This window comes from Lampris incognitus, chromosome 11 (genome assembly GCF_029633865.1).
Source record: "Lampris incognitus isolate fLamInc1 chromosome 11, fLamInc1.hap2, whole genome shotgun sequence".
Taxonomy (NCBI): domain Eukaryota; kingdom Metazoa; phylum Chordata; class Actinopteri; order Lampriformes; family Lampridae; genus Lampris; species Lampris incognitus.
Window position 1 is genome coordinate 28,479,005 of NC_079221.1, and position 22,429 is coordinate 28,501,433.

The 22,429-nt window shown below is 44.9% G+C and overlaps 1 protein-coding gene across 1 annotated transcript in view; it reads left to right on the top strand.

The window, feature by feature from the left end:
- LOC130121296 (radixin) overlaps positions 1-22,429 on the top strand; it is a 99,182-nt gene that overhangs the window by 44,941 nt on the left and 31,812 nt on the right. Inside the window, exon 3 of the mRNA XM_056290189.1 lies at positions 17,999-18,082. Within this exon, the coding sequence (XP_056146164.1) occupies positions 17,999-18,082 (84 nt within the window). The remainder of the gene's footprint in view (positions 1-17,998; positions 18,083-22,429) is intronic.

Here is a 22,429-nt window from a genome sequence, read left to right on the forward strand (position 1 = left end):
CTCTCTGTCCTCCAAAGAAATCTGGAGGCAATTTCCCATGTGACTTGCTAAAAACAAATCATTAATATTATAGAGATCATTAACATTACAATCTTCTGAGGATAGACTAACAATTCTAGTCTCAGAAGAAATAATGGATTTAGAAAATGAAATATAGAATTATAATTGCACACATTTGCAGAATGTACTGTGCTCTGATTGGTCAACATCACTGAAGTTGTCACAGGCACAATCAAACTTGCGTTCTAAGCTGTCACCCTGGGTGAACAAAGGCAAAAAAACATGACACGTCTGTCTTTCTGTCGGGACATTGGGAGATGTCCCATCGGTTGTCCTTTGTCATCCCCAATGCTTATTTTCATACTTGTTGCCCCACAGCTGTCGGATCGGGCTATTATCGTGCTGATTTTTTGTCGTTTGAGGAGGCCATTAGTCTCTATGGGACAGCACTACAAAAACACATTCATCTTAAAAATGATTCACAGTATTTTCTTTTTTTTGTGGGTTTTCCCCCCCTTTTTCTCCCCAATTGTATCCTGACAATTACCCCACTCTTCCGAGCCGTCCCGGTCACTGCTCCACCCCCTCTGCTGATCCGGGGAGGGCTGCAGACTACCACGTCTCCTCCACGTGGAGTCATCAGCCGCTTCTTTTCACCGGACAGTGAGGAGTTTTGCCAGGGAGACGTAGCGCGTGGCAGGATCAGTCCCCCCTCCCCCCCGAACAGGCCCCCAAACTGACCAGAGGAGGCGCTAGTGCAGCGACCATGACACATACCCACATCTGGCTTCCCACCCGCGGCGCAGACATGGTCAGTTGTGTCTGTAGGGACACCTGACCAAGCTGGAGGTAACACGGGGATTCAAACCGGCAATCCCTATGTTGGTAGGCAACAGAATAGACTGCCATGCTACCCGGATGCCACAGCATTTTATTTTATTTTTTTTAAATCCATTAAAATCATCCTCATATTGGTGGAGTGATTTGCCTCTTTATATTTAGATATAATGGAGAAAAATTAAGAAAAAAATAAACTGCAATCAGGAAAGTGAAATAATCAATCGGCATGTATCGGCACGCTTTGTAATGTGCTGATACAATGTTTTACAGTGTTAAAACTGTTGCCGTCCTTATCGTATTAGATAATAAGGTGCAATTATTAATTGTTCACTTGTCATGTTCACGTCAGTCTTGTTATGTGTGCTTGTGCTTTGCTGCAGTACTGTATCTAGTGCTGTTGTACCGTCTGAACTCGGCGATGAAATGATCACTGTCTGATGCACCTTAAGAGGGGTTAATCCCTTCTCTGTCAGCCTGTCCAGAATTTAAATCCCTCTCTCGAACGCCTACAGGGCTTTTTAGGAAATTACATCAAAACTGAACCTCCAGGGGTAGGGGGGTTGCTATGGTGACCTTATCAGCCTCCTAGGCCCCAAAACACACTCCTATGTATGAATGCTTGATTTCATCCGAACAGTGAAATTTTGACACACACACACTCACACACATACTGACAGATACATGTTCCATGATGCATACACATGCATGGTGTATAGTGTACACATATCGTACATGCATTTAAATCCACCATATGGTCTTGCCCCCATGCGCTTACATGGCTGTCTTATACCAAAAGATTCAAGATAAACATTGTGTTGCGTGACCCTTACATGCATGCATGCATACAAACTCGACCATGTGGTTGTGTTCCCATACATTCACACCGTTTCCTTGCAAAACATCCACAAACAGTCAGCCTATATTGTTCAAGACAAACATACAGGTGCACGCAGGCATACACGCAAACACGCACGCATGCACACACAAACACACTCACACATGCGCACACTCTTGCACACTCTCTCACAGATATGTTCTTTCCCGTGTAACTTTATTGACAGCTTATGATTGCTTATGGCATGAAATAGGCTTGTACTGTCCATTAAAGAATTTACTTGAATCACTGAGTTTTATATATATATCTACACATACATACACATTTTTACATATACATACTATATACACTCACTGGCCACTTTATTAGGTACACCTTGCTAGTACCGGTTTGCACCCCCTTTTGCCTTCAGAACTGCCTTAATCCTTCGTGGCATAGATTCAACAAGGTACTGGAAACATTCCTCAGAGAGTTTGGTCCATATTGGCATGATAGCATCACGCAGTTGCTGCAGATTTGTCGGCTGCACATCCATGATGCGAATCTCCCGGTCCACCACATCCCAAAGGTGCTCTATTGGATTGAGATCTGGTGACTGTGGAGGCCATTTGAATACAGTGAACTCATTGTCATGTTCAAGAAACCAGTCTGAGATGATTCGAGCTTTATGACATGGCGCGTTATCCTGCTGGAAGTAGCCAATCAAAAGATGGGAACACTGTGGTCATAAAGGGATGGACATGGTCAGCAGCAATACTCAGGTAGGCTGTGGCGTTGACACGATGCTCAATTGGTACTAAGGGGCCCAAAGTGTGGCAAGAAAATATCCCCCACACCATTACACCACCACCACCAGCCTGAACCGTTGATACAAGGCAGGATGGATCCATGCTTTCATGTTGTTGACGCCAAATTCTGACCCTACCATCCGAATGTCGCAGCAGAAATCGAGACTCATCAGACCAGGCAACGTTTTTCCAATCTTCTATTGTCCAATTTTGGTGAGCCTGTGCGAATTGTAGCCTCAGTTTCCTGTTCTTAGCTGACAGGAGTGGCACCCGGTGTGGTCTTCTGCTGCTGTAGCCCATCTGCCTCAAGGTTCGACGTGTTGTGCGTTCAGAGATGCTCTTCTGCATACCTCGGTTGTAATGAGTGGTTATTTGAGTTACTGTTGCCTTTCTATCAGCTCGAACCAGTCTGGCCATTCTCCTCTGACCTCTGGCATCAACAAGGCATTTTCGCCCACAGAACTGCCGCTCACTGGATATTTTCTCTTTTTCGGACCATTCTCTGTAAACCCTAGAGATGGTTGTGCGTGAAAATCCCAGTAGATCAGCAGTTTCTGAAATACTCAGACCAGCCCGTCTGGCACCAACAACCATGCCACGTTCAAAGTCACTTAAATCACCTTTCTTCCCCATTCTGATGCTCGGTTTGAACTGCAGCAGATTGTCTTGACCATGTCTACATGCCTAAATGCATTGAGTTGCTGCCATGTGATTGGCTGATTAGAAATTTGCGTTAACGAGCAGTTGGACAGGTGTGCCTAATAAAGTGGCCGGTGAGTGTATATATATACAGTGCATCCAGAAAGTATTCACACCCCTTCACTTTCCCCACATTTTGTTATGTTACAGCCTTATTCCATAATGGATTAAATTCTTTTTTTTTCTCATCAATCTACATACAATACCCCATAATGACAAAGCGAAAAAGGTTTTGTAGAAATTTTTGCAAATTTATCAAAAATAAAAAACTGAAATATTGCATGTACATAAGTATTCACACCCTTTACTCAGTACTTAAGGTCCCACTGTTGACAGTGTATGTCAGAGCAGAAACCAAGCCATGAAGCCAAAGGAATTATCTGTGGACCTCCGAGACAGGATTGTATCGAGGCACAGATCTCGGGAAGGGAACAAAAAAAATTCTACAGCTTTGAAGGTCCCGAAGAGCACAGTGGTCTCCATCATTCGTAAATGGAAGAAGTTTGGATCCACCAGGACTCTTCCTAGAGCTGGCCGCCTAGCCAAACTGAGCAATCGGGGGAGAAGGGCCTTGGTCAGGGAGGTGACCAAGAACCCGATGGTCACTCTGACAGAGCTCCAGCGTTCCTCTGTGGCGGTGGGAGAAACCTTCCAGAAGGACAACCATCTCTGCAGCACTCCACCAATCGGGCCTTTATGGTAGAGTGGCCAGACGGAAGACTGCTCAGTAAAAGGCACATGACAGCCTGCTTGGAGTTTGCCAGAAAGCACCTAAAGGACTCTCAGACCATGAGAAACAAGATTCTCTGGTCTGATGAAACCAAGATTGAACTCTTTGGCCTGAATGCCAAATGTCACGTCTGGAGGAAACCAGGCACCTCTCATCAGCTTGCTAATACCATCCCTACAGTGAAGCATGGTGGTGGCAGCATCGTGCTGTGGGGATGTTTTTCAGCGGCAGGAACTGGGAGACTAGTCAGGATCGAGGGAAAGATGAATGGAGCAAAGTACAGAGAGATCCTTGATGAAAACCTGCTCCAGAGCGCTCAGGACCTCAGACTGGGGCGAAGGTTTACCTTTCAACACAACAACGACCCTAAGCACACAGCCAAGACAACGTAGGAGTGGCTTCGGGACAAGTCTGTGAATGTCCTTGAGTGTCCCAGCCAGAGCCCAGACTTGAACCCCATTGAACATCTCTGGAAAGACCTGAAAGCAGCTGTGCAGCGACGCTCCCCATCAAACCTTACAGAGCTCGAGAGGATCTGCAGAGAAGAATGGGAGAAATACCCCAAATATAGGTGTGCCAAGCTTGTAGCTTCATACCCAAGAAGACTTGAGGCTGTAATCACTGCTAAGGGTGCCTCAACCAAGTACTGAGTAAAGGGTGTGAATACTTTCCGGATGCACTGTATATATAGCAGCTGATGAGTGCGCGCAACAAGATTGTACAGTTCTGTATTAAACTTTTTTTTCCTACATCTATATTGATATGTATATATATCCATCCATCCATCCATTATCTATCCAAATCGCTTATCCTGCTGTCAGGGTCGCGGGGATGCTGGAGCCTACCCCAGCAGTCATTGGACGGCAGGCAGGGAGACACCCTGGACACAACTATATGGTACCATATATTCCCTGTTGTAGCCTTAAATGCACATACAAACACATACAAACATACCCATGCACACAGACACGCACACACACACACACAAAACAGATTTTTTTAAAAATTCCCTGGTTTTGGTGAAGTAGATTCGCCCTTTGCAAAATATCCACACCCTCTGTCTGTCTGTTTGCCTCTCTCAATCTTTCAGTTTGTATTTTTTGGTTCAGTCTGTCTCTATTTCTGTTTGTTTGTCTGCCTTTGCATCTGTCTGTGATTTCTGTTTTTCTGTCTGTCTGTCTGTCTGTCTGTCTCTTTCTGTCTTTTTTTCTGTTTGTTTGGTGGTAAGCACCTCTGAAATGTGCTGGTGTTCAGTAAACATCGGCTTCCCAGCATGTAAACAGGCCTTTCCTGGGATTGTCTGTGAAGTGGCTTCTTTCCGTCACCACACACTGATGTAACTGGCTTACACACACACACACACACACACACACACACACACACACACACTGTCTCTCTCTCCCCTCTCTCTCTCTCTCTTGCTCTCTCTCTCATACACACACACACACACACACACACACACTGTTTTACTTACGCACAACACATGCTCATGTGCATGCACAAATTCACTCGTGCATTGGCAAAATCTTACACATACAGTCAAGATGCACACACGTCTTTATATATAAAAACATATGCGCTCACTAATGCAGACACACACATTCCAACATTTCTCACACACACACACACACACACACACGTCTCTCACACCCACAAACACATTCCTTCACCCACATGCAAACACATGTACTCTTATACATGACAAATGCTAAAATACTTACATATGCATGTACTAACACACACACACACACACACACACACACACACACACACACAACTAAGGCAAACAGAGAGACATAAAAATTTCCCTTGTGTTTGAGTACACAAATGTCCTAACTTCTGCAAAATATGTACACCCGCTTTCTCTCTCTCTCTCTCTCTCTTTCTCTCTCTCTCTGTCTTCCTCAGTCGTATTCTCTATCTCTTCTTGGGTTATCTCTCTCTCCCTCTGTCCGTGTGAGTGTTGGACCAGAGCACAATAGCCACAGTATTGTAATCACAGAGCTCCAGCAGGAGTCCAGGCTTATGTCCATGAATGTATGCTTTCACTGGCGGTTCATGCACCAGTTTGTGTGTTTAGTGTGTGTGTGTTTAGTGTGTGTATGTGTGTGTGTGTGTGTGTTTGCATGGCTGAGTGTTGATGTGTGCATTAGGGCAACATGACCTATTTCCTCAGAAATTGTCAAAATGTTTGGAGTATTGGAAGGAGATGGATTTTTCTCTGAAAAGTGTGTGTGTGTGTGTGTGTACGTGTGTGTGTGTGTGAGAGAGAGAGAGAGAGAGAGAGAGAGAGAGAGAGAGAGAGAGAGAGAGAGAGAGAGAGAGAGAGAGAGAGAGAGAGAGAGAGAGAGAGAGAGAGAGCATATGAAGGTAATTAAAGAGGGTGGTCATGACTTTCAGAACAAATTCAGAATTGTCTATGTACTGTCTTTATGGGGTTTTAGTGCAAAGCTTTTGTCTTCAGAACACTGTTTACAGTGTGTGTCGTATGCGTGTTGGTGTGTATCTAATGTGTATCTTTGTTGGTATGGATCTGCACATGTGCATCTATTTGTTTTTATGTATATGTGGGTGTTTGTAAGCGCGTTTGTGTTTTTGTGCGTATGTCTTATCTGTCTGTATTTGTATGTCTAGCTGTGTTTGTGTCTGTGTGTGTTTGTGTGTCTTAATTGGTGTGTATCTGTGAGCTCTTTCTGTATTTTTTGGGTCAGTTGATGTGTCTGAGAATCTCCCTGCTTTGTGTTTGCAGACTGCAGGTGTCTTTTTATGACTGATGTACTGAGTGCAGCCCCAGGCCCCCTCCCCCCTTCTCTTTCTCTCTTTATCTTCTCCCTCACTCGGCCTCTCCTATTGTCTCTTTTCACCCCCTCTACCCCTCCCTTTCTCTCCACCCCACCCCCTTTTCCTTCATTCCGTTTTCATCTGTCTCTCTCTGCCCCTTCTCCAACCCCCCCCCCCCCCCATCTCATGCTCTCCTCTCGCTGAACCATAGACACGTATTTATGGACTCTAGTTGCCACTGTGAGGACCTACTTTTTTAGTTTTAATGGCCCTGGTGGACATCATATCCATAACCCTGGCAGTGTTCATGCAAAGCGCTCCCTGTGGAGATACACAGGTAAAGGTGGAAGCTTTAACCCTGGCACCAACACGTCTGGCTGCACCGTTATTAACACAGCATCACACTAGTCGTCATATGAAGGACGCTTGTTAGCTAGGATGATGGACATCAGGCTGTCCTCAGAACAATGTAAAAGTCAAGAGGTGGCTACCAGTCTTCTGTCAAAGAATTGACCTTTACCCCCCCACACACACACACAACACACAAAGTGTGTTTGTCTTTCTCTTCCTCTTCTCCCACCTATTCTCTCTCTCACTCTGCTTCTCAGTTCTTCATAAACGGCATCTCATTCTCTCACTTTCTCTGTTTCTCCCTTTATCCCAAACATAGCCAGTTATGTCTTACGGAGTGCCAAGGGTTTGCAGGTTTTCCTTCCAGCCAGTAATTACACTAGGGAATTTCACTGATTAGCACACCTTCAGCCAAAGAAGGTAGATCCAGCCAAAGAGGGCTGCAGACCTTTGGGACCACATAGGACATGGTTGCCTTTGTCTCTGCAATCCCTTCTATCCATATATCTCTTTCACCCTCCAACCCCTCTTCTCCCTGATCCCTTTTTGTCTCCTGCTCTCCGTTATCTATCACAGGACGGAGGACTGTGTGAGTTGAGTGGTTTTGTCCTCGGGTGCCGTGTTTCACTGCAGGCTAATGCTGCTACCAGGCTGCGTTTGCTCACTGCAGCATGGGACACCACAGTCTAATATATTACACCCGCAGTAGGAAGTGCTGGGAATTTGATGAGTAATGGAGGCGCAATCATAGCCCTTTTGCTGTATTCTGTTCATTTTTGAAAGTAGCCAGCACCCTAATATCATGATAATAATAATAATAATAATAATAATAATAATAATAATGCAATGGGATGACCCCTTGAAATTGAAATTACAACTTGAAAACTTGGGCACATTAAAATTTTTCAAGTCTAGCTTTGCATATATATATATATATATATATATATATATATATATATATATATATACAGATACAGGGGAAAAAAGTGTTAATAGTTGCAGTACAGGCATGTTTCGTGCGTCGCGCACTCATCAGCTGCTAATGTGGTTCAACAAAGAAACATGCTACAATTTATGTTGCCCAGTGTCACGCCCCTAATTTTGGTTGGACAGCAACCAATCAGATGAGGAAACGTTTAAACTATAACAACCAATGTGGTAGGTACGTTTGTATTTATGATGCATAGCAACCAATGGAATGGTGGGGTAGAAAACATTACAACCAATGGGGTAAGGGACTGGGGCTTGTTTTGAAAAGCATTTTTCAAAATGCTTTTCAAAACAGCTGATGAAACGAGGGCATCCACTCTGAGCTGGAACGAGCTTGCTATTATCATACATTTAATATTTCTAGCACTTCCTGTTCTTCCATTCATCAAAACATCAGCATGCCAATTACTTCATCAAATTGACTTTAAATGTGATGTGTTTAGTTGGTCTGAATGCTTGCCAATTTACAAATTTGGCTCAAGCAGCTAAGATCAATGCTGGACCTGCCGCACAAACAAGTGTTTTCGTTTTCCTGCTTGGTTTCTCTAAGCTGCTGCACTGGAGTACTGCTTCACAGCCTCCAACCAGGAAACCCCGACTTCCTTTTCCTAACCCCTCACACACATGCTCTTTCTTATTCTATTTTTAGGTAAATGCTTGTATTATTTTATTTCCACTGGTTTCCACTGGTTGCTCATCTGCCTCCATAATCACTTTGGCGGCCTGCCACCCCTCAATCATCAACCATTCACTCAGCCAAATTATATTTCTACAACAATCGTAGTGCATATAACAGCAAGTTAAAGTCACAGTGCTAAAGCCTGTCATTTTGCTCAAATTTCTGACACCTATATGATGATACTGATACTGGTGACTGTATTGGTGTGTGACCACTCTAAATCCCAGGGATTCATTCAACATGAAACAGTCTATAGCACCGTGACAGCACCTTTCCCACCACCCAACAATAAAACATGGCTGAACCCGAGTTTTAGTGTGAAACACTGTAAGCTGTACTGTTCTTCCTGGGAACATCCCACCAATCTGTAGTCACAATTTAATTCATCGTTTGGATATTTGTAGATTAGTTATTGGCCCAAGTATGCTAGTGATAGAATGTGTCAAAAAGGCATTTGTTTGAATGTAAATCTTCAGGATTGTAGCTTTAAGAGAAGAAAACAAAACACATGCATTGGCCAATATATACAATGGAGGAGTGTTGGGAGAGAGCGAATACAAACCAAGGTTAGGGTTAGAATAAGGGGAGGGTGTTGGGGTCGGAATTGACTGCGGCTCGGCAAAGGGACGAGTGACTATCTGTGTGTTTGTGTGTATCTGACTCGACACAAAGACTCCATACAACAGCATCCATAGTCGAGGCAATAAATATTGAACCTTGTTCTGTGAACACACTACACTACCATCTCTACTGTCTCTAAAGTCTCTACTGTCTCTACTTACTCTATAATCTCTACTGTCTCTACTGTCACTACCACCTTTCCTGTCTCTACTGTCTCTATAATCTCTACTGTCTCTACCATCTCTACCGTCTCTACCATCTCTACCGTCTCTACCGTCCCTACTGTCTCTACCATCTCTACCGTCTCTACCGTCTCTACTGTCTCTACCATCTCTACCGTCTCTACCATTTCTACCGTCTATACTGTCTTCTGTCTCTTCCGTCTCTACTGTCTCTGCTATCTCTACCACATTTACCATCTCTACTGTCTTCTGTCTCTTCCGTCACTACCATCTTTTCTGTCTCTACCGTCTCTACTGTCTCTACCGTCTTTCTGTCTCTTCCATCTCTACTGTCTCTACCATATTTACCGTCTCTACTGTCACTACCATCTCTTTTGTCTACTGCCTCTACCGTCACTACAATCTCTTCTGTCTACTGTCTCTTCCAGCTGTACTGTCTCTATTGTCTTTACTGTCACTACTGTCTCTACCATCTCTACTGTCTTTACCATTGCTACTGTTTCTACTTTATCTTCCATCTCTGCTGTCTCTACCATCTCTGTTGTATCTACTGTCTTTACCGTCTTTTCTATCTCTACTTTCTCTTCCATCTCTTCTGTCTCTACTGTCTCTTCCATCTTCACTTTCTCTACCGCCTCTACTGTCTCTACCATCTCTGCCTATTCCATCTCTACTGTCTCTACCATCTCTAGTGTCTCTTCCATCTCTACTGTTTCTACTGTTTCTTGGTCTTGCTGAGGCAGCAAAAATGGATCCCTTCTCCCTCCGTTCCAGAGCATTGGATTTTAGTTAGCTCATCTGTGATGCTCTGCATCAATCTCCTCCCTGTGCAGATAAAACATGGATTTACCATTGTGACCGATTTAAAGTGCTGTACCTATTAAAACTTTGTTTGTTAAAAATCATCACTTTTCAATCATTTACTTGATTTTCTTTTCTTTTTTTATTCAAAATGGTATGGGATTGATCCTTTATTCGTTGCTTTTTTTCCCATTTTTGCCCATTCATTCATTCATTCATTCATTCATTCATTCATTCATTCTTTCTTTCTTTCTTTTTTCAGGACCATAAAGGCAATGGTTCTCTTTTCAAATAGCTGAAGCAATGTTGGTACAAAATCACTCATCCATGCTTAAGCAGAATTAGCCTCTGGACACAGGAGGGATAAGAGAAAGATACTTTGTGCAGAATGAGTCTTTTATTTATTTATTTATTCTTTGTTTTGCCTCTCTCTGACTCAGGGCTCGGGGTGTGTCATTGGAGCTCCTGTGTGGTTGTCAAAGGATACTGTCTTTATTTTCTCTCTTCCACTAAATGTGTTTGTCCTGAGGCCTCTTATGAAATGTGGTTCTCTCACTTGTCTTTCTGTCTCTCCCTCTCTCTCTCTGTCTCTCTCTCTCCCTCTCTCTCTTTCTCTCTCTCTCTCTCTCTGTTGCTTTTTTTCCTCTCTCTCAATTTTTGTCTTTCTCCTCCGGTCATCCTCATTCTCCTGACTTCCATTAAGGACTTTTTTTTTTTTTTTGCTGTTTGTCTGTCTGCCTCGCGTTCTGTCTCTGTGTTTCTGACTTGGTGTCTGTCTCTGTCTGTCTCTGGTTTTCGATGGATCAATTCAATGATCAACGATCCAATGTCATCAATGCAAAATGAAAACATCGATCCATATCATCTTTAAGATGTGAACATTTTAAAGTTCAGTATCTAAACCACTGAGCACACAGACAGAACCTTGTAAAACCAAGGTGATGAAGCATAGATGTGCATGGTTTATGTTCATAATTGAAAGGTCATCAACTCCCTAAGTTAACTGATAAAAAACATTTGCACTTAAACATGAGAAATGTGGCACTTTATACCACAGAACGTTGATTCAGTTCATTTGGACACAACATTTATTGAGAGAGAAACGTTATGTCACTCATCTAAGTGACCTCTCCAGTCTCAACTGACTGCAGGTATCCCCACCCTTATAAACAGCACAGTGGCATAACAACTGAAAACGATTGGTTTCATATGCAAATTGCCATGACTATTCAATGACCATGTGTACTATTCACAGAGGATTTGGGAATGGCTGCAATCACAGCGTTGTAAGATGTCCCCCCCCCCTCCTCGTTTCTGGGATGGTTCCCTCTTAACATAGATGGCGTCTTTGACTCCGTGTTCAAACCAGGGTTCCTCCCTATCAAGGATGTGCACATCCTCATCCTTGAAAGAGTGGCCACTGGCCTGTAAATGGGTGTAGACTGTGGAGTCCTGGCCCGACACGTTAGCTCTTCTGTGTTGTGCCATCCTCTTGGCCAGCGTCTGTTTAGTTTCCCCACTGTAAAAGTCATGGCAATCCTCCTGGCACACAACAGCATACACTATATTGCTCTGTTTGTGCTGGGGAGCCTGATCCTTGGGGTGGACCAATTTCTGGCACAGGGTGTTTTTAGGTCTGAAAGCAACTGAGACGCGATGTTTGGAAAATATGCGTTTCAACTTTTCCGACACTCCCGCCACATACGGCATCACCGCTGGTTTATTCTTAGGCAGATGTCGTCCTTCTCTTTCAATTGGCTGGTGCACTGTTTGGGCATGTTCCTGGCTTTGACCAACACCCAGTTAGGATAATCACACTTAACCAGGGCCTGTTTAATTTGGGATTTCTCCCCTTCCCTGGCCGCTGTGTTGATGGGGAGGTTGTCAGCTCAGTGGTACAATGTCCTGATGATGTCGTAGTTTGTGCTCCAGTGGATGATGTGAGTCAAACCTTAAGTACCGATCAGTATATGTTGGTTTGCGGTAAACATCAACAATCAAATGCCCCCCCCCCCCACTAACACTTAGTACAACATGCAGCTGACAAACACATGTAGGTCCTCACATAACTCCCATGTAGACCTCTATTCATTTGCTGCTCTTCAAAGACCACGACCTGCAACAAGTGTCCTAAGGCATGGTTGTTACTTTAAATGTGATAAAATACAGTCATACATGCACTAAAAATTCAAATTTTGTACAAAATGTGTTATTTTGGTAGATGCATTGATTGGCCTGATTCTGAGTGAAACAGTTTAGCGGCATTTCTGTGCCGTCATTAGACACTTGAGGTGTGGATCTCAAACTGAGAGTCTCCGCAGATATTCTCTCAGAAACCACACGATTAGACCAAGATGGCCGAACTGTTATGGCACCCCCACTACCTAATCTAAACCCTGAACTTGAGAGTGTCTGGGTGGCGTGGCGGTCTATTCCGTTGCCTTCCAACATGGGGATCGCCGGTTCAAATCCCTGTTACTTCCAGCTTGGTTGGGTGTCCCTACAGACACAATTGGCCATGTCTGCGGGTGGGAAGCCGGATGTGGGTGTGTGTCCTGGTCGCTGCACTAGTGCCTCCTCTGGTCGGTCAGGGCGCCTGTTCGGGGGGAGGGGGAACTGGGGGAATAGCGTGATCCTCCCACACACTACGTCCATCTGGCGAAACTCCTCGCTGTCAGGTGAAAAGAAGTGGCTGGCGACTCCACATGTGTCGGAGGAAGCATTTGGTAGTCCGCAGCCCTCCCCCCCATCGGCAGAGGGGGTGGAGCAGCAACCGGGACAGCTCGGAAGAGTGGGGTAATTGGTCAAGTACAATTGGGGAGAAAAAGAGGGAAAAAAACAACCCTGAACGTAACCAATGTGATGCATTGCACGGCATCGTCAGGCCGTGTTATTTGTATGAGAATGTGAATCGCCAGTCGTGAGCCAGTCAGTTGGTTTTCCGAGACACAAACATCACCAAGCACAGACAACAAGCAATGCTGGTACAGTCGTCTATTGGCGTTAGACAAGCGAATTCAGCTCAAGGTTTTGAAAAGTGTCCGAAAAGTCACAAAGTCACAAAACCATCATGGTTTTGTGTTTGTTATTGCGTTCGTTGGAGGCATTTTGTAGTCTTTGGTTTTGAACGTGCTATGTAAATAAAAACAATCAGTCAGTCAAGGGTTGGGTGAATGGGTGAAATTCTTATTTTTAGGATAGAAATGAATTTAAAGGGATGTCCAGGTGGTGTGTTGGTCTATTCCATTGCCTACCAACATGGGGATCACCAGTTCGAATCCTCGTGTTACCTCTGGGTTGGTTGGGCGTCCCTACAGACACGGTTGGCCGTGTCTGCGAGTGGGAAGCCGGATGTGGATATGTGTCCTGGTCGCTGCACTGGCGCCTCCTCTGGTCGGTCGGGGCACCTGTTCGGGGGGGGGACTGGGGGGGATGGTGTGATCCATGCACTACATCCCCCCGGTGAAACTCCTCACTGTCAGGTGAAAAGCAGCGGCTGGCAACTCCACATGTATCGGAGGAGGCATGTGGTAGTTTGCGGCCCTCCCCGGATTGTCAGAGGGGGTGGAGCAGCAACCGGGAAGGCTCAGAAGAGTGGGGTAATTGGCCGGGTACAATTAGGAGAAAAAGGGGGGGGTCCAAAAAAAGAAATTAATTTTAAAAAGTGTGAGTGAGTGATTAAAACAGAAAAACAGCCAGTCGGCAAGTTGTCTGTGATAGATTGATACTATGAGACATCAAAATAAGAAAAAGACTTGACTGCAAAACACAATAAAGCAATGATACCTATTATCCCCGGCCCCCATGTTTAAAACACACACACAACACAATCCTCCTGAAGAAAGCTGTCTTTCTTTTTTATCAGATCCATTATGGAGTTTGTCTGAAGGTAGATGTCTAATTTTAGGATGACTTAATTCCAAACGACATGATATAGGACAAAAACAAATTCAGCTCTCGCACATCATGTAGTTTGATCTGCCTGCTCCAGTTTGAGCACAGCACAGCTTGTTCTTCATTAAACACAAAGTTAAATGAGGGGCCGGCCGAGTTTCAATCACAATGAGGGTAAAGAACCACAGCCTTTTATGGACACACACTGTATACTGTAGATGAGTGTGTGTGTGTGTGTGTGTGTGTGTGTGTGTGTGTGTGTGTGTGTGTGTGTGTGTCCATACATGTCTTCCTATCAGCCTTCTATAAATAGTCCACACACACACACACACAGACAAACACACACACAGATCGTTTAACGGGCAGGAATAGGCTTTTCCATCAGCATGGTGATGGGACACAGCAGAAAGTGGTTGTTCAGCACTTTGTGCTGTGTCACATTAGCCTCACACATCCCTGTCCATCTCTGGTTCTTTCTTTCTTTCTGCTCTGCACTGCTTGGCATCCTCCTCATCATATTCTTCATACATTTTATAAGTCCATTACAATTCTGTTATCCTCTTTCAATGTTGTATTGTGTAAATTGTGTGAACACAACATCCATTGCACGTTGTGCGTCTTGGGAGAGAGATCCCTCCTCTCTTGCTCTCCCTGAGGTTTCTTCCTATCTTCTCTCCCCGTTAAAGGTTTTTTTAGGGAGTTGTTCCTTATCCGATGCGAGGTCTCAGGACAGGATGTTGTGTTACTGTAAAGCCCCCTGAGGCAAATTTGTAATTTGTGATAATGGACTATACAAATAAAATTGACTTAACATTCATGCTTTCTTTTTTTCTTTCACTCTCTCTTTTACTCTTTTCTCTCTCAGCGATCTTTTCTTCCACCCTCTTCTTTTTCGTCCCTGTTGGCCTTCGAGTCTTGCTGTCTCCTCTGTGGGTCTCCGACCGGATCAGTCAGCGTTTTCTTTGTCCCTCTGTCTTCACTTTTCTTTCGCTTCTCTCTCCATCGTCCCTTCTACCTGGGGTTTTCTCTCCTATCTGTGTCTGTGTGTGTCTGTGTGGGGTAAAGGGGTTCACCCTCCTGCTGTCCAGCTGGTCAGAGCTGTTCTGACTCGTAGCCCAGTCAGCTAGGAGGACTGGTAAGGGAAGAGGGAGAGAGATACAGAGGCAGAAAGAGCAAAAAGAAAGAGGGAGGCAGATGAGGGCATTGAAGCCAGAGCACAGTGGGTGGGCGAGGAGTGAGTGCGTTAGCATACGCTAACACATGTACTTTCAAACCACGTGCACACATTTTAATTACATATGTCTAGTGTGTGTGTGTGTGTGTGTGTGTGTGTGTGCACGAAGTTTTGTGTACCTCCCTGCCTTTGCTCACAATAATAATAAAACGAACGAGGGGTTCTTGTGTGTGTGTGTGTGTGTGTGTGTGTGTGTGTGTGTGTTTTTCACCACACATTAAAACTGGTCGAAGATGTTCAAATCAGTGATTTAAAATCAGTCATGCCCCCTGTAGAGCAATGTGTGTGCTGCGCGACATCAGCTGACGTCACTAATCCCAACACCTCCTGCCGCTCGGGAGGAGTAAGGAGTTACATCAGCTGGTTAAATGGTAACTGGACTGCATTTTATATAGTGCTTTTCTAGCTGCAACAGCCGCTCAAAGTGCTTCACGATTAATTAATGCCTCACATTCACCCACGTGCGCACACGCACACACACACACACATACGCACACACACACACCGACGGCGGTGTCAGCCATGCAAGGTAACAACCAGCTCATCTGGAGCAGTTAGGTGTCTTGCTCAGGGACACCTCGACATTTTTGCAAAGGGAAGCCGATCGAACCGGCAACCCTACGGTTACCAAGACGACCTGCTCCACCTCCTGAGCTGCCGCCGCCCCGCGTGGCCTGTTCACATACACTACCGTTCAAAAGTTTGGGATCACATTGAAATGTCCATATTTTTGAAGGAAAAGCACTGTACTTTTCAATGAAGATAACTTTAAACTAGTCTTAACTTTAAAGAAATACACTCTATACATTGCTAATGTGGTAAATGACTATTCTAGCTGCAAATGTCTGGTTTTTGGTGCAATATCTACATAGGTGTATAGAGGCCCATTTCAAGCAACTATCACTCCAGTGTTCTAATGGTACAATGTGTTTGCTCATTGGCTCAGAAGGCTAATTGATGATTAGAAAACCCTTGTGCAATCATGTTCACACATCTGAAAACAGTTTAGCTCGTTACAGAAGCTACAAAACTGACCTTCCTTTGAGCAGATTGAGTTTCTGGAGCATCACATTTGTGGGGTCAATTAAACGCTCAAAATGGCCAGAAAAAGAGAACTTTCATCTGAAACTCGACAGTCTATTCTTGTTCTTAGAAATGAAGGCTATTCCATGCGAGAAATTGCTAAGAAATTGAAGATTTCCTACACCGGTGTGTACTACTCCCTTCAGAGGACAGCACAAACAGGCTCTAACCAGAGTAGAAAAAGAAGTGGGAGGCCGCGTTGCACAACTGAGCAAGAAGATAAGTACATTAGAGTCTCTAGTTTGAGAAACAGACGCCTCACAGGTCCCCAACTGGCATCTTCATTAAATAGTACCCGCAAAACACCAGTGTCAACATCTACAGTGAAGAGGCGGCTGCGGGATTCTGGGCTTCAGGGCAGAGTGGCAAAGAAAAAGCCATATCTGAGACTGACCAATAAAAGAAAAAGATTAAGATGGGCAAAAGAACACAGACATTGGACAGAGGAAGACTGGAAAAAAGTGTTGTGGACGGATGAATCCAAGTTTGAGGTGTTTGGATCACAAAGAAGAACGTTTGTGAGACGCAGAACAAATGAAAAGATGCTGGAAGAATGCCTGACGCCATCTGTTAAGCATGGTGGAGGTAATGTGATGGTCTGGGGTTGCTTTGGTGCTGGTAAGGTGGGAGATTTGTACAGGGTAAAAGGGATTCTGAATAAGGAAGGCTATCACTCCATTTTGCAACGCCATGCCATACCCAGTGGACAGCGCTTGATTGGAGCCAATTTCATCCTACAACAGGACAATGACCCTAAACACACCTCCAAATTGTGCAAGAACTATTTAGAGCAGAAGCAGGCAGCTGGTATTCTATCGGTAATGGAGTGGCCAGCGCAGTCACCAGATCTGAACCCCATTGAGCTGTTGTGGGAGCAGCTTGACCGTATGGTACGCAAGAAGTGCCCATCCAACCAATCCAACTTGTGGGAGCTGCTTCTGGAAGCGTGGGGTGCAATTTCTCCAGATTACCTCAACAAATTAACAGCTAGAATGCCAAAGGTCTGCAATGCTGTAATTGCTGCAAATGGAGGATTCTTTGACAAAAGCGAAGTTTGATGTAAAAAAAATCTTATTTCAAATACAAATCATTATTTCTAACCTTGTCAATGTCTTGACTCTATTTTCTATTCATTTCACAACATATGGTGGTGAATAAGTGTGACTTTTCATGGAAAACACAAAATTGTTTGGGTGATCCCAAACTTTTGAACGGTAGTGTAGGTGCTGAATAAAATTGTCTGGTTAAGGTGTGCGTTTCCATGCCCCCAGCATGTGGTCAGAATCAAAACCTTTTAGATGTGCACAGTGATTTCATATTGAACACATGGCCAGTATAACCAGACCCCCGTTTCTAGTAAATGCGCATTGTTGTGCACAATATTTGTGTTTCTGCACATCAGGCTTCCATGTCAGCAGATTGTAGCTCTCCTGCAGTTTTCCTGACTGACAGGTTATTTGACTGACTGAGTTTTTGTTTGTGTTTTGTAGATCAATGTGCGCGTCACCACCATGGACGCTGAGCTGGAGTTTGCCATCCAGCCCAGTACTACAGGCAAACAGCTGTTTGACCAGGTAACACACACACACACACACACACACTCTGTCTCTCGCTCTCTAACTTACATACACACGAACCCCTCATTTTATGTTTCTTTTACATGTGTGTGTGTGTGTGTGTGTGTGTGTGAGGCTGTTTGGCCTAGTTGGGGCTGGTACTGCTTTTGTAGCACCACAGAACAGTCTTTGTCCAAACGGGGAACTCAAGGGACCGAGGCAGTGGAAATAAAAGGTGGGAGGGTGGTGTGTGTGTGTGTGCGCGCGCGCTAGAGAGAGAGACAGTTTGTGTGTGCATATGTGAGTGTTTATGTTGCCTGTAGGAGAAAGGGCATCTTTCAGCGTTGTGTCAGGGGAAAGGTTGGTTGGGGGTGTCACATGGTGGAGGAAGCCAGAGAAAGAGCCATCATTGTTGGCTATTTTTGTTGGTGATCCGTCATGTACATCTGCTTTGGCAGTGTGTATTGTTATCTTGTCTGCTCCCAAACTGGGCAAAAACGAAATTGGACTTGAACTCGGTTGAATTTCATATCGAACCAAACACTGACTCAAGCACCAAACATGTATATACATTATTGTTTTCCTTTTTTTGTAACTTCTTAAACCTTGCTCTTTGTCTACATGTCACAGAGTGAACTGTATCGCATGTGTGTGTGTGTGTGTGTGCCTGTGCATGTGTACGTGCATGCGTGCCTGTGTGTGTGCATATGTGTGTGTGTGTGTGTTGAGGCAGGTTACTGGAGTGAAGCCCAGGATGGGTCTGTTTATGCTGACTGGTACTTTCTCACCTCAGCCTGTCACACTTGCACACACACACACACACACACACACACACACACACACACACACACACACACACACACACACACATATGCACACATGCACGTACACATACACGCATATCCTCACACCCGGGGGTTACTGGATTCTGTTGACCTTTACTTTCTCCAGCATGAACTCTGGACTCGCCCATGCTTGTACTCAGCTTCACAGGGGGATCCAGGAAAGTGGTCCTGTAATAGATAATACATTAAGCCTTGTTATGCTGTAAGTGAAACGGTTTTCTACTGTTTTGGCATGAGTTGTACACAAGTTTGTGTCCTCTTTGTTTCTCCCTCCCCCTTTCTCTGTCTTTCTCTGTCATGCCGACTTGTCTCTCTTCCAATCTCCCTCTCACTCTTCCTCATGATGTCTCACACTGACATTCACTCACTCACACACACACACACACACACACACACACACACACACACACACACACACACACACACACACACACACACACACACACACACACACGTGTCACCCAACACCGGAGCCAACACCAGGATGACCCTATCCTGACGTAAAGTCTGGCAACTGGAGTTGTCTTCTCCCTCTCGGCTCAGGCATCACTTTCTTCAGATATCTCAGTTTCTCTGCTGCTCTTCACTTATTTCCAAAGGTTTAGATAGCCCACAAAAGATCGGATGTAACTCTTGCTTGTTTTAGTCAGGATTAGTACCTAGATTAAAACACACACACGCACACACACACACACACAGCTTGCCTACTAAAGGAACTGGATGTTGGGTTAAACCGAATAAGTCCTTGTAGTCTTCCGGTGGCTTCCTCTCATGGTGGATGTTTAGTTGAATGATGACTTGTTTTCCACAGGGAAGGTCACTTCACTAACAATGCTGGCTCATTTGTCCTGATATTTATAAGGGAAAGGATGTGTCATTCTTTTTGAACATTGGAACAAGTAGCCCCTTCTCATCCCATGGCGTCAAATTGATGCTACTGACAAAGCGTCGATATATCGACCTGCAAGGCACCCATCGGCATATGTATGAATGCAGTGGGTAAATCACTACCTATCATTAACCCTAACCTTAACCACTACCTAACATTAACTTGTGGCACGGTGGCCCAGTGGTTAGCACTGTTGCCTCACAGCAAGAAGGTCCTGGGTTTGAACCCCAGGACGTCCCTGGTCCTTTCTGTGTGGAGTTTGCATGTTCTCCCCGTGTCTGTGTGGTTTTCCTCCGGGTGCTCTGCTTTCCTCCCACCATCAAAAAGACATGCATGTTAGGATTAATACTCCTGTCTGTGCCCCTGAGCAAGGCAATGGAAAGACGAACTGGAGTTGGTCCCTGCGTGCTGCAGCTGCCCACTGCTCCTGTACAATAGGATGGGTTAAATGCAGAGAACAAATTTCATTGTAACCAAGGACTACAATGACAAAATGAAATGGCTTTCTTAACTCTTAACCTAAGCGCCACAAAGCCTTTATGTAATTAATATTCAACAATCAAGGGCATCCAGGTAGTGTGGTGGTCTACCAACACAGGAATCTTCGGTTTGAATCCCCGTGTTACCTCCGGCTTGTCCCTACAGACACAACTGGCCGTGTCTGCGGATGGGGAGCTGGATGTGGGTATGTGTCCTGGTCGCTGCACTAACGCCTCCTCTGGTCAGTCAGGGCACCTGTTTTGGGGGGGGGGCAGGAACTGGGGGGGAATAGCGTGATCCTCCCACGTGCTACATCCCCCTGGCGAAACTCCTCACTGTCAGGTGAAAAGAAGCAGCTGGCGTCTCCACATAACACAGTTCGTCTAAGCTAATTGCTAGCCCATGCAGACCGGCAGTTCCGATAACACTGGCGGCGGCCTCACCTGGCTTTGACTGTGGTGTTTTTGATGTCGTCGTGAGGAGTGCGGGGAAGTGTGTCGAGGGTGTCTGACAGGGAGAGCTGGTGCTGGATCGGCTGGGAGAGCTTGGTCTGATTCGTCCCGTGGGCCTGGGGACCACGGCCCCTGCCTGGAGCTGCACCCAAGGAAGAAACGCCGAGGGCAGTCTGATAGGATGCGGCAGCAGGATGTACTACGCTAACTGCTAGCCCATGCAGACCGGCAGTTCCAACAGTCATCCTGGTTGGCATTTGTTCCCTTGGACAGTGATTTTTTTGTTTAGTTTGGGTATGTGTGTTCTTGTAGTTTTTGGATGTGTCTTTGTCTTTGAGTTGTACTGCTGTGGGCTGGGTGAAACAGCATTTCATTTCATTTCATGTACACAAGTGCATGAAGTCAAATGACAAAGTGTTCCTGGTTGCTGGTTCCACATGTATTGGAGGAGGCATGTGGTAGTCTGCAGCCCTCCCCGGATCGGCAGAGGGGGTGGAGCAGCAACCGAGATGGCTCAGAAGATTGGGGTAAATAGCCGGATACAATTGGGGAGAAAAAGGAGGGAAAAAAAATTCAACAATCAGTGTGTTAGTTTTACATTGGACTCTATGAACACCCACTGCGTCTCACACAGACGCCAATGGGTCGCATTAACATATCGACGCCTTGTCAGTAGCGCCAGTATACGACGCCATTGGATAAGAATGTGTTGGAACAAAAGCTCAAGATGTTTCAGATGTTTACCAGCAGAGAAGCACATGGGTATTTAGCCTTTGCAGCTCTTGCCGCTATGTAGGCAAAGCCACAGGGCCTTCAGCGAGACATCTTTATCTCGGTTTGTCAGGAGACGGGAGAACATACCCCCGTGATCCCTCACTCTTCACATAGATCCCCATTTACCAAAAGAACAGCCTGGAAGTTTGATGGTTTCCAAGCTGCCCAGGCAGCTGTAGACAGCTGCAGACAGCTGCAGAAGCTAACTACCCCTTAGCACCGTCTTAGGAAAGTTATTTAGTGTGCTAAGAAATATGCACATGTGCAAAATGTTGGGATTGATGAGGAATCTGTCTCCACACATGGATATTAAGTGAAATGCTTACCAGCTGATCCAGCAATAGTTGGCACACTCTTGAAACTAAAAGAAATCAAAGTACATCTTTTGAATTAGGACACAAGTCGATCCATACACATAAGAGACATGTATTACTGTAAAAAAACATACATTTTGATTTCAGCTGGACTTAAAGCATTGCTTTAAAGACAACACATCACAACAAATTACAACTCAGCATATTGCCCTTAACAGCTAACCAAATCACATCATAGCACTTAATATTTGAGACAAGTATTTCATTGATTTACTCCCCTGCCTCTGTGGTGAGAGCCGTTTCAGATCCTCTGGAGCCTTACTAAGAAGATGCAACGCAGGATTATTTTTACAAATACTTCCTTTTGGAGGTGGAGCTGCAGGGTAGCTATGTATAAATAGTAGGGGTGCTACTGTGGTTACATCTGTATAAAGCCTCTTTATTTCCCATTTTTGACTTTTGTATTTCTAGAATGAGCGAAGCACACATGCACAAGGAACAAAGAAGTGTTGCTCTTAGAAGTTCAGACGTTACTGGAAATGGTCCAGTAATTGCTTTGAGATATGCCAACGGTCTTTGTTTCCGTGTGCTTATTCATTTCTACTTATATA